Genomic DNA, 13,512 nt, shown 5'->3' with positions numbered 1-13,512 from the left:
TTTCCAGATGTTGAAATTGGTTCATATTAGGTTCTGGATGAAAGTTGAAAATACTTATTTTCAGGGGCACTAGAGAGTGTGCTATGGAATAGACGTGTTTTGTTAGAGCTCTGCAAAATTGAAACATTCATATTTATCTTAATCTCTCACGGCCTTTGATTTCAAATCATTGTCTGACAATATGACTAAAGGAAAAGGCACCAAAAAGGGGTGTTAAACAAGATAATTTGGACGAGACAGACAACAAACCACATCGCTGACACACGAGGAGTTAGCTGAAGATACTTGCTCCCCACAGAACCCACTCCGATTGACCTACTAGCCGCTATAAACTCACTAGGCGAGAAGGTGGACACAAGGTTGGCTGATATCTCAACGAGTCTTGGGACTTTGACTGAAACTGTGAAGGCAATCAAAAAAAAAAGTTTTTATTTAACTAGATAAAAGTCTTAGTTGGGACTCCCAGTCACGGCCGGTTGTGATACAGCCTGGAATCAAACCAGGGTCTGTAGTGACGCCTCCAGCCCTGAGATAAAGTGCCTTAGACCCCTGTGCCACTCGGAAGCCCGAAGTGCAGGGTGCTTGAGGTCGAGCAAATGACAGTTGATCACGAGGCCAAAGTTTCCCCTTAACTACAACGGAGCCAGGGTGTCTTTCTATCCAGATCTTTGGCGGTGATAAACCAACGGAAAGAGGATGATGAGTTGCACAAGAAATGCAGGGCGGCCAACATCCGATATGGATTCCTCTTCCCAGACCGAGGAATCAACATGCACGTTTGATACCCCAAAAGAGGCTGAACTGTTCTTTTTATTCAAGCTCCCTGGCTGAGTATACAGAACTGCTGTGTCAGCCGGCTAAGTGGCCAAATATTGGCCAGGGATGGCTGAATTTCCTGCCGATGTCTGTCTTATCCATCAGAAGATCAGAAATTGGGGTCTATAATGATGGGTGAGATTGTATTGTTTTATATAGCATTGTTTAGCCTATCATGCTTTAGTCCCACCCACTCACTAACTTGACAGTTAAGTGTTATTTAGTCGTTGTTTACATGCAGAAAATCTATAGATGCATAGTTTCGGTTTTATGTCTAGTCACCCCAAGCTATGTTAGTTAATCAAGGAGGGCTTCATTTGGGGAAGTCACTCAGTAATGGGATGTGGTCTGTGTTTTATGTTCACTTTTAGTACAGGTGGCATGACAAGATCCCACATGTTTTGGGTTTCATATGACGGCAACAATTTGCTCTAAAATAAGTAACGCCACATAGTGACCGGGCACAGCCATGCCTCCTTGCCTGTCCAACGTTTCCTCATCTCCCAGCCCTTCTAATGCGACTAGCCCCAGTGCTCCTCACTCTTTTCCCCTTGCCCCTCTCAGTTTCTCCCTGCAGGCAGTTACTGAGTCCGAGGTGCTGAAGGAGCTCCTTAAGCTTGACCCCAAATTAACATCTGGGTCAGATGGTTTAGATCCTTTAAGGTTGCAGCCCCTAGCATTGCTGAGCCTATCTGACATTTTTAACCTGTCTTTCCTCTCTGGGGAGGTTCCCATTGCTTGGAAGGCAGCCACAGTGCATCCTTTATTTAAAGGGGGAGATCAAGCTGATTCTGTTATAGGCCAATTTCTATTTTTCCCTGTTTCCCAAGGTCCACCGGAGCTGTTGCCAGAGAATTTTATGTTCATTTCTCTACCATAAGCCGTCTCCATTGTTTTTGAGAGTTTGGCAGTACGTCCAACAGGCCTAACAACCGCAGACCACATGTAACCATGCCAACCCAGGACATCCACATTCTGCGTCTTCACCTGTGGCTTCCTCACCAGCCACCCGAACAGCTGATAAATCTGTTTGTTTGCACAAATGACAAATTTCTGCACAAACTGTCAGAAACCATCTCAGGGAAGCTCATCAGTGTGCTCGTCGTCCTTACCAGGGTCTTGACATGACTGTAGTTAGGTGTCATAACCGACTTCAGTGGTCAAATGCTCACCTACGCTGGAGAAGTGTGCTCGAGTCCCATTGTCGTGTCATTCGTCCAACGCTATCACCTCATGTTTCAGTATAATGCACAGCCCCATGTCGCAAAAAGATCTGTACACAATTCCTTCAAGCTGAAAATGTCCTAGTTCTTTCATGGCCTGCATACTCACCAGACATGTCACCCATTGAGCATGTTTGGGATGCTCTGAATCGACGTGTACGTCAGCGTGTTCCAGTTCCCGCCAATATCTAGTAACTTCGCACAGCCATTGTGGAGGAGTGGGACAACATTCCACAGGCCACAATCAACAGCTTGATCAACTCTGCAACGATGTGTCGCACTCCATGAGGCAAATAAATGGTGGTCACACCAGATACTGATTGGTTTTCTGATCCACGCCCCTATCTTTTCTTTAAGGTATCTGTGACCAACAGATACAAATCTGTATTCCAAGATGTGAAATCCATAGATTAATAAATGTATTTAAATTAACTGATTTCCTTATGAACTTTAACTCAGTCAAATCTTTGAAATTGTTGCATGTTGTGTTTTTATTTTGTTCAGTGTAGAATATTCAGATGAAAATCTGTCGCCAATTGGATGGAAACCTAGCTACTGATACTTTTTCATGGCTCTCTTGTCCCTCTGCAGGAGACATATGGTGAGCAATATGTTTGGAACATTGAATTGCAATAAAATCTGTCGAATCGCAATTGCTTATAGAATCGTAAGGATTGCAATGCGTATCGTATTGGCAATTAAAGTATTCTTACAATATCGTTTCGTAAGGTCCCTGGCAATTCTCAGTCCTATTACATACACATTTTCACTTTTTACAAGGAGTCGTTTTCAAATGTCAAATGATGCTGATAATATTTAGGAACAGTGTGAAAGAAGAATGGAAACCTAAAATATGTGCCCCTGCTTATTCATTTTAATCTCATTTTGCAGTTTCGTTCTGTAATCATTAGATAAACGCAGGGAAGACAAGTGTCCTGGAACAGAAATACTAACATAATTATATTCACATTGTAATGAATAACCCCCTTGGTTATCACATTCTGGAATGGTCACCTTATGAAAGCCGGGGTAAGCTAATTTACCATTTACATGGGTCACCAGACACACTATTTTCTTTCTCTGTGAGATCACTGTTGGGTCCTCGTTTACATGGCAGTACACCTATGACTTTTTCATACGCGTTCTAAAAGTTGTTTCATCCTGTTGTCACCTGAAAATCAGCAAAAATCTCTCCTCAGAAAATGTGATTCCTATCTTCTTCAATGTCTTGATATTTCATTAGGCATAATGCTTACAGGGCACTGCCTTGAGCAAACGATAACTCTCGCTACTATCAGCATAGTAATGATATTCTCGTGATGAGCCACTAATGTGTTATTTTTCCATCTAACTAATACAAGCCAAGACGTTAGTTTGAAAGAGATTCTGTTCAAGAATGAAGGACTCTTGACTTCTAAATGTCAAAACAAATGTTGGATGTTGTGCAAGCCCTTCATGCCTCATGTCTTGCTGTGTGCTCTTGTCTCTGTTTGTTTTTCCCTTTTGAGGCAGAATGGACAAAGCGGAGCAGTTTGTCAACATCGACCTAAACGACGACAACATCTGCGGTGTCTGCAAGCTGGAGACCGACACGGGGACCATGTCCTTCTGCCATGTCTGCTTTGAGCTTAGCATCGAAGGTGAGAGAGGCGCCAGTCCCCAGGGCTTGTTTAGCAAGTGGGAATGAAGAGCAAACAAAGTGGTCAATATACAGTGGGGTCTGAAATTGACACCCTTGATAATGATGAGCAATATTGACTGTATAAAATAAGTAATTAAAATACTGAGCTATATTGTATGTGCAAATGGGGTAATTATTTTATACTATTACAATAGTTTTAGTTTAACAAGTAATTTATTTATTTTTCTCAAAGGTACTGGTCAAAATTGACATCCCTAAATATTCTTATAAATAAAGTAGTCAAAAGTTGAGTATTTGGACCCATATTCCTAGCATGCAATGCCTTCACGAATAAGGATGAGTGAGAAAGTTAATGAGGGGCAAAACTTGAAATGGTTTCGAATTTTTTTTACTGGCTACTTCTGCATTCTTGCAGGGCAGTACTTGAACCACTAGAAACTGTGTGTAGGCCTACACGTGGTCTCAAGTTTCCAGGAGGATATAAACACATTCTCAAGTTCAGTTTTTATAAATGCCAACTTTTGCGTCAACTGTCGCACACATGTTTTGAGGCATATTTTGTGCGTATGTAGCATTAATGAGGCCCCAGGCGTTTACATTTTAAAACAAAGCTCTTTGGCGGCCACGCACACCAGTGGTGGGTTTTGCATCGAAAGAACGATGCATAAGCAGGAAAGACCCCATACCTTCTGTAAAATATGGTTATGGATCTTTGATGTTACGTGGCTATCTTGCTTCCACTGGTTGTTAAAGTCAACAGCATCATAAACTTTACCAAGTACCGAGACATTTTTGCTAACAACCTGGTTGGCTCTACCAGGAGGCTGGAACTTGGCAACAAGAGGATCTTCCGGCAAGACGATAAGCACACATCAAAATCCAGATGTAAAAAATTTGATTGACCACAAAATCAACATTTTGCAATGGACGTCTGTCTCCCGACTCAAATCCCATTGAAACCTGTGGAATGAATTGAAAGGGCAGTCCATAAGCGCAGACTAAGGATATCAAGGATCTGCAAAGATTTTGTATGGAGGAATGGTCTAAGATCCTTCCCGATGTATTCTCCAAACTCATAAAACATTTCAGAAAAAGGCTCAGTGCGGTTATCCTCCCAAGGTGAGGTATTGTTAATAATCATTTTGACCCTCAATGTTTTTGAGATAGATTTTGTTTAACAAGTAATACTTTTAATTTCTCTGAGCAATAATTTACCCATTTTGTTGCGCATTCAATATACACTATATATAATAGTCTGTGGACACCCCTTCAAATTGGTGGATTTGGCTATTTCAGCTACACCCATTGTTGACCGGTGTATATAATCGTGCGCACCGCCATGCAATCTCCATAGACAAACAAGCATTAGAATGGCCTTTCTGAAGAGCTCAGTGACTTTCAACATGGCACCGTCATAGGATTTGGAGGATGCCAGGAGAAGGCTACCTGCCCCAATGCGTAGTGCCAACTGTAAAGTTTGGTGGAGGAGGAATAACGTTCTGGGGCTGTTTTTCATAGTTCTAGTGAGGGGGAATCTTAACGGAACAGCATAAACTTTGTGATAACAGTTTGGGGAAGGCCCTTTCCTGTTTCAGCATGGCAATTCCCCCGTCCACAAAGCGAAGTCCATACAGAAATGGTTTATCGAGATGACCTCAACCCCATTGAACACCTTTAGGATGAATTGGAACACCGACTGCGAGCCAGGCCTAATCGCCCAACATCAGTGCTTGACCTCACTAATGCTCTTGTTGATGAATGGAAGCAAGTGGCCGCAGCAATGTTCCAACTAGAGGTCGACAGATTCTGATTTTTCAACGCCGATACGGATTTATTGCAGGATCAAAAAAAGACGATATCAATTAATCGGCCGTATTTAATTTTTAATTTTTTTTTATATACTTTAAAAAAAAGTTATTATTAATATATTTGTAATAATGACAATTACAACAATACTGAATGAACAATGAACACTGATTTTTAACTTAATATAATACAGAAATAAAATCTATTTAGTCTCAAATAATGAACATGCTCAATTTGGTTTAAATAATGCAAAAACACAGTGTTGGAGAAGAAAGTAAAAGTGCAATATGTGCCATGTAAAAAAGCTAACGTTTAAGTTCCTTGCTCAGAACATGAGAACATATGAAAGCTGGTGGTTCAATATTCCCAGTTAAGAAGTTTTTTAGGTTGTAGTTATTATTAAAGGAATTATGACACGTCGACTATTTCTCTCTATACCATTTGTATTTCATGTACCTTTGACTATTGGATGTTCTAATAGGCACGTTAGTATTGCCAGCCTAATCTCAGGAGTTGATAGGCTTGAAGTCATAAACAGTGCTGTGACGCAAGCATTGCTAAGAGCTGCTGGCAAATGCAGTAAGGTTTGAATGAATGCTTACGAGCCTGCTGCCGCCTACCACCACTCAGACTGGTCTATCAAATCATAGACTTAATTATAATATAATACACACAGAAATATGAGCCGTTGGTTATTAATATGGTCAAATCTGGAAACTATAATTTAGAAAGCAAAACGTTTATTCTTTCAGTGAAATACGGAACCGTTCCCTAAGTCTAAATATTGCTGTTACATTGCACAACCTTCAATGTTGTGTCATAATTATGTAAAATTCTGGAAAATTAGTTCGCAACGAGCCAGGCTGCCCAAACTGTTGCATATACCCTGACTCTGCATGCAATGAATGCAAGAGAAGTGACACAATTTCCCTAGTTAATATTGCCTGCTAACATGAATTTCTTTTAACTAAATATGCAGGTTTAAAAATATATACTTGTGTATTGATTTTAAGAAGGGCATTGATGTTTATGGTTAGGTACATTCGTGCAACGATTGTGCTTTTTTCGCGAATGCACTTTTGTTAAATCATCCCCCGTTTGGCGAAGTTAGCTGTGATTCGATGATAAATGAACAGCCACCACATTGGTTATATGCAACGCAGGACAAGCTAGTTAACCTAGTAATATCGTCAACCATGTGTAGTTAACTAGTGATTATGTGAAGATTGATTGTTTTCTTTATAAGATAAGTTTAATGCTAGCTAGGAACTTACCTTGGCTCCTTGCTGCACTTGCGTAACAGATGGTCAGCCTGCCACGCAGTTTGTGGAGGCGTCCAAAAATGCCGATTACCGATTGTTATGAAAACTTGAAATCGGCCGTAATTAATTGGCCATGCCGATTAATCGGTCAACTTCTAGTTCCAACATCTAGTGGAAATGCTTCCCAGAAGAGTGGAGGCTGTTATAGCAGAAAAGGGGAGACCAACTCCATATTAATGCCTATGATTTTTAGAATGAGATGGTCGATGAGCTGGTGTCCATGTACTCTTGGTCATATAGTGAAGCTCAGTATGTGTATTTTTTTGTTGTTGCTCATCTTGATTAAGTGTGCCAATAATTTTGGACCTGACTGTATGTGCTTTGCATGCATTGAGCCTTTATCGAATCCCGGAACTGTGGGAATATATCCTGACTGAAAAGGGAATATATCCTGTTTGTTCCAGGCGGAGTTTTTATTGATTATTGTACTGCGGCAGGGCTTTATTGTGAGTCCCAGAAAGAGCAAGATTGTGGAGTTGAGCATCATGTGCAGATGCCCCAGTCTGTCACAAAGTGTTACCATTGTTGCTCCACTGTGTGTCTGTATCTAGATAAGCCTGTATAGGCTATTGTTGCAGAGATTTTGATACAGCCTGTGCAGCCTCTGGCCATTTAGCAGTAGTTAAGAGGCAGCCAAGGATGGCACGTGGGGGTGGGGGCAGCAGTAATAATAGTGATATATGGGAGAGATCTGTGACTAGGCCCTGCTTTCTGTTGAATCTCTCCCTGGCCATGCTAGGCTACATGCTCACTGATCTTCTAGGTTAAATGCCCATCTAGGCTAATGCCCACGGCTCATCTGATTCTGCTTGACTTCATTAAGGTAGACTGGGAGGGAACAAAGAACTGCTCTCTGTCCGAGTTGCTCAGAGTAGAGGAGGCCATGCGTAAGTACAGGGTGTTTCTCAATATGCATACTAGCATGTTCCACACTCATGCTCAGAGTACACTCTCTGAGGAAGTTCTGTTGAGCACGTTTTTGTTAGGACGAGAGTGTGGAGAAAGCATAAAACATTACATTTGAGAAATAGTTAACTTTTGGGTCCTCCTGCCATTCATATTTTTTTACCAGAAAAAATATATTTTTTCCTGTTTAGAATTACACCAACAAAACACAAAAAACAGATGAGCATGCTTTGTAATATTTATAAAATAATTGAATTACTAGTAAGAAGTAATGTGGTATATTTTAATAAAAAAATGTGTAACTTTCAACCAAAATATCACAGATGAGTCAACATTTTCACCTGCCCCTTTTAAGGGTGCGAGGTTGTGGTAGCGTGACTCTAGTCATGTTTGTGCCTGTGAGATTGAGTCTGACTTGTAGAAGTGTGGTCTTCTCTTCCCTTGCAGTTGAAACTCAAACATAGAAAAACAACCTAGCTTGTGAACAAATTAATGTAAATAGCCAAGAAACACAAGGACAAAGTCTCACTTCAGTAGACTTTAGTTTCAAGTAAATTAGACAAACTTTTATGCCTGTGCGCCGCGCTTATGAAAATGAATCTTTCACTCAGCTCTTCACGTGTGCACAGTCCCCAGGCAGTGTTTCAGCGTGAGGTGGAATAGGCTATATAGGATTTGTAGTTCTTTGACTTTGTGCGATTTTTAATTTACCAGCTATGAAACAAAACGGCAGAAATACTTTGAAACCGGCTACTTCAGCATTTACTATAAATGTGATCATACTTTACTATTTTTATTCACAAATGCAAGTGAAATGCTCACACTGTGGAGCCCTGACCAGCTGCCAATGTGGCTAGTGAAATAGACATCTTACCTGCCAGTGCCAAAATCTACCTGCAGGTGTCGGGTGTTAATTTTAGGGCCTGGTTGGTAGTGATGTTAATCGGTTAGCTCAAAAAGCCTGTAGGCTACTGGAGTGAAACCTGCTGAATTAATGATTTTTTTAAATTTATTTTCGTGTCAAATTGGCAACCCATCCCTTATGGGATTTATTGACAAATAAACAAAAATTGCAATAATTCACTATGGTTTTGAAATTGTCATTGCGCAACAATGCAATCGCGTGTTAACTTTGGTGGCCATGATTTACAAGGAGCTCAATTCGTCGTTAAAGCACGCATCCCATTCATCTTTCGGGTACATAAGCTATATACAGTGCATTCGGAAAGTATTCAGATGCCTTGACATTTTCAACAAAAATCTTTTTCCTCATCAATCTACATACAATACCCCATAATGATGAAGCAAAAACTGTTTTTTAGAAATTGTTGCACATTTATAAAAAATACCTAATTCACATAAATATTCAGACCCTTTGCTATGAGACTTGAAATTGAGCTCTGGTGCATCCAGTCTCCATTGATCATCCTTGATGTTTCTACAACTTGTTTGGAGTCCACCTGTTGTAAATTGAATTGATTGGACATGATTTGGAAAGGCACACACCTGTCTATATAAGGTCCCACAGTTGACAGTGCATGTCAGAGCAAAAACCAAGCCATGAGGTTGAAGGAATTGTTTGGAGTTCCGAGACAGGATTGTGTTTGAGGCACAGATCTGAGGAAGGATTCCAAAACATTTCTGCAGCATTGAAGGTCTCCAAGAACACCGTGGCCTCATCATTCTTAAATGGAAGAAGTTTGGAACCACCAAGACTCTTACTAGAGCTGGCCACCTGGCCAAACTGAGCAATCGGGGGAGAAAGGCCTTGGTCGGGGAGGTGGCCAAGAACCCAATTGTCACTGACAGAGCTCCAGAGTTGTTCTATGTAGATGGGAGAACCTTCGAGGACGACAACCATCTCTGCAAAACTCCACCAGTCAGGCCTTTATAGTAGAGTGGCTAGATGGAAGCCACTCCTCAGTAAAAGGCACAGGGCAGCCCGCTTGGAGTTTGCCAAAAGTCACCCAAAGGAATCTGACCATTAGAAACAAGATTCTCTGGTCTGATGGCCTGAATGGCATCTGGCGGAAACTTGGCACCATCCCTATGGTGAAGTATAATTGTGGCAGATTCATGCTGTGGGGATGTTTTTCAGCGGCAGGTACTGGGAGACTAGTCAGGATCGAGGGAAAGGTGACCAGAGCAAAACACAGAGATCCTTGATGAAAACCTGTTCCAGAGCGCTCAGGACCTCAGACTGGGTTGAATGTTAAGCTTCCAACAGGACAACGACCCGACGCACACAACAAAGACAACGCAGGAGTGGCTTCAGGACAAGTCTCAATGTCTTTGAGTGGCCCAGACAGAGTCCGGACTTGAACCCGATCGAACATCTCTGGAGAGACTTGAAAATAGCTGTGCAGCGACGCTCCCCATCCAACCTGACCGAGATTTAGAGGATCTGCAGAGAAGAATGGGAGAAACTCCCCAAATACAGGTGTGCTGAGCTTGTAGCGTCATACCGAAGAAGACTCAAGGCTGTAATCGCTGACAAAGGTGCTTCAACAAAGTACTGAGTAAAGGATCTGAATTCTTATGTAATTGTGATATTTCAGTTTTGTATTTTAAGAAATTTGCAAACATTTCTAAACCTGTTTTCGCTTTGTCATTATGTGGTATTGTGTGTGTGTGTGTGTGTGTGTGTGGATATATTTTTATTTTATTAAATCAATTTTAGAATAAAGCTGTAACGTAGCAAAACGTCAAAGTCGAGGGGTCTGAATACTTTCCAAATGCACTGTATAGCCTGCCTAACGTTGACTATCAGCGCGTCACCCACCACTTTGCAATGTGCGCTTGATGCAGTATAATTGTTTGAAACCTGGACGTTTTACTTTACTTCAAATAATGAGGCATGTCTTACCTTGCTTCAAAGTAGCCTTGTGGAAATCCATAGAAAACCAATTATTTTATAAAGAATTCCTCAATCCATTAACAAGCATTTCTCTCCTGTTCTATTGCTTTTCATATCAACATTCTTTCGTTGTCCAGAAGCCAAAGACACAATCTTAGTGATATTAGCAACCCATCATAGTTGTTGCTATTAGATTCCCCCTCTTTCGAAGTTTCTAACAGATTTTCATCTCACATATGGAACTGCTCGCATTAGGTGCTCTGTTTACAACACATTGAAAATGACATTTTATTAGCTGCTTCATTACAGGAGTTGCATCTTCAATAATAGGCTATATAGCCTTTTGACTAAGACCACCGGCTTGCTATTGTTCCATGTTTCCATTAAGCTCTTAATGACACATTTCGTGTGTGTGTGCACATAATATCAGAGCGTAAGAGGCGAAGCGAGAGGTTTCACTCTCGACAAAATCTGTCCAAAATAAGCCCAATTCGTTTCTATGGGCTTATTTTGGGCCTAAGCTTTTTGCCAGCCCTCCCGCCTTGGGACGACTCCCATTGTTGGGTCGGAAACATATAATGACGAGACGCTTCTACAGATCTCTGATAGTATTTTCTGTTGGTCACGTCAACCGCTTGTTGACCGGTTAATTAGGGTCAGTTAGTCGGCAGCAAAATTGACAAATTTGCATCCCTGCTAGTTAAACTAATGTTATGCAAGGTAGATGTCAATTCTACTTAGGTAGCTAGCTACAAATTCTTTGTGGCTAGCCAGTTAACCCTATTGACTTACAATGGACTTATGATTCACTAAACCTTCTTCCAGCCAGGACAATGACATTAAAGACAAAACAAGATTATACATAAAGCAAATGTTTTACTTCATAATTATCAGCTAGATATATATGTGAATCGAGCTGACAAGATAGTTTAACAGGCGAATATGACCTACAACTAATGTTATGCAAGTTTAGATGTAAATTCTTTGTAGGTAGCTAGCTAAGTAACAGGAACGTTAGAAGCTAGCCAGTTTGCCCTATTGACTTACTATGTGCTTATGATTTACATACACTACAGTCTGTATTGTAGGCAGGTAAACATGCCAACATTAACACAGTGTGTGTTTATTAACGTATCAAGATAAAATATTGTAGTCAGGCAACATATGAGATGTGAATGGGCAACATTTAATTCCGAAATCAGTTTATTTTATTCTCGCTTCAGCTCAAATAATCGGCAGCATTAATTTCAAGAAAATGTGCATTGCTTTTACGGGGTTGCGTCATATTCCTGTGACTACTTTCCGTTGAAGCTTGCATCTATGCATGCTTCAAAATATGTACAAATGGAGAACACATCCGAGAAGTGCCCTCTGTGCACCGTTTCGCATACTTTGATTTGGACTCATAATCCAATACTCCCATGCTCCAGTTTTCGTGCTTGGAGCACGGTAGTATGCATTCTGAGAAACACCCACAGTGTCTCGCTCGCTCGGACTCATGGGTGAATTAGCGCTGTTGAATATTCATCAACGCGACACCACATTCTTATCTACTAGGATACACTTGATAGTTCAAGGCAGATGTTATCTAGGCCTACATGCTCGAACAAAAAGACATATGTTGCCCTTACACAGTGTGTATACCGCAGCAGTGCACTGTTGTTGGAGGGTAGGCCTATAGGGCTGTTTGTGCGTGTCAAACCACTTTCAACTCCACACCCACAGCTTCCCCCTAACGTAGCACGAAGGATAGATGTTCAGGCTTGTCTGTTTTTAGCTGCTAACACGCACACTCCTTACATGTAGCTAGAGTCAGACAACACACTGCACCGACATACAGCACTAACAAGCTCTAGTACACACACACACACACACACACACACACACACTGTAGCTAGCAGGAAGACTTGTCAGGGTCCAGTGACAACATATCAACTCAACTAAAAAAGAGGCTGACGTTGACAGACACTTTGTTGTTGTTGTGGTCATTGAGTTATTGACTGTGGAAACCACGCAGACAACAGGGCAGGTCCAGTAGGAGCAGTAGCAGTCTGTTGTTGTGGTCATTGAGTTATTGACTGTGGAAACCACGCAGACAACAGGGCAGGTCCAGTAGGAGCAGTAGCAGTCTGTTGTTGTTGTCATTGAGTTATTGACTGTGGAAACCACGCAGACAACAGGGCAGGTCCAGTAGGAGCAGTAGCAGTCTGTTGTTGTGGTCATTGAGTTATTGACTGTGGAAACCACGCAGACAACAGGGCAGGTCCAGTAGGAGCAGTAGCAGTCTGTTGTTGTGGTCATTGAGTTATTGACTGTGGAAACCACGCAGACAACAGGGCAGGTCCAGTAGGAGCAGTAGCAGTCTGTTGTTGTGGTCATTGAGTTATTGACTGTGGAAACCACGCAGACAACAGGGCAGGTCCAGTAGGAGCAGTAGCAGTCTGTTGTTGTGGTCATTGAGTTATTGACTGTGGAAACCACGCAGACAACAGGGCAGGTCCAGTAGGAGCAGTAGCAGTCTGTAGTTTTGAATAGGTTGGAAGAGGGAACTGTGCAGCCTGTCTGGCCCCTTCAGTGTGAAGAAAGGATATGAAGAACAAGCTCTGTTCTGTCATGTCTGAGTGTGCTTGCTTATGTTTGGTCTTAGAGGTCTGCATAACATTTAATGCTCGTGACATTCAGGCCCTACCCTACCCAGTCTGATTGCTTCCTACAAATTTACGGCCCTGCCCTGCTGAATCAGAAATAACTTCCTCCATATCCATTAGCTGCTTGTCACTGTCTGTCCCCTGCTCCCTGAGCTGCCGCTCTGCGTGTGTGCATAGCAACGGTTCCGCTTTGGGCTTCTCAATGACAAGACGTGAGAGAGCTGTTAGCTAGCTACTTTTCGTCACTCTAAACTCGCAAAACATTTATTTTCTGTGAAAGACTCCCCTGTCA

At 41.7% G+C, this 13,512-nt stretch overlaps 1 protein-coding gene across 3 annotated transcripts in view; it reads left to right on the top strand.

Annotated features, from left to right (window-relative positions):
- The window catches only part of LOC106595457 (protein EURL homolog), a 57,549-nt gene that overhangs the window by 22,729 nt on the left and 21,308 nt on the right, over positions 1–13,512 (top strand). For 2 of the 3 annotated variants that reach the window (XM_045692227.2, XM_045692228.2), the window contains exon 2: positions 3,552–3,679. In XM_045692227.2, the coding sequence (XP_045548183.2) occupies positions 3,552–3,679 (128 nt within the window). Of the gene's footprint in view, positions 1–3,547; positions 3,680–13,512 lie in introns of all 3 variants that reach the window. The other variant, XM_045692229.2, reaches the window with a different exon arrangement.

This window comes from Salmo salar, chromosome 13 (assembly GCF_965601325.2).
Source record: "Salmo salar chromosome 13, fSalSal1, whole genome shotgun sequence".
Classification (NCBI taxonomy): Eukaryota; Metazoa; Chordata; class Actinopteri; order Salmoniformes; family Salmonidae; genus Salmo; species Salmo salar.
Note: the sequence above shows the minus strand (reverse complement) of the source record. Positions and strands in the feature narration are given on the sequence as shown.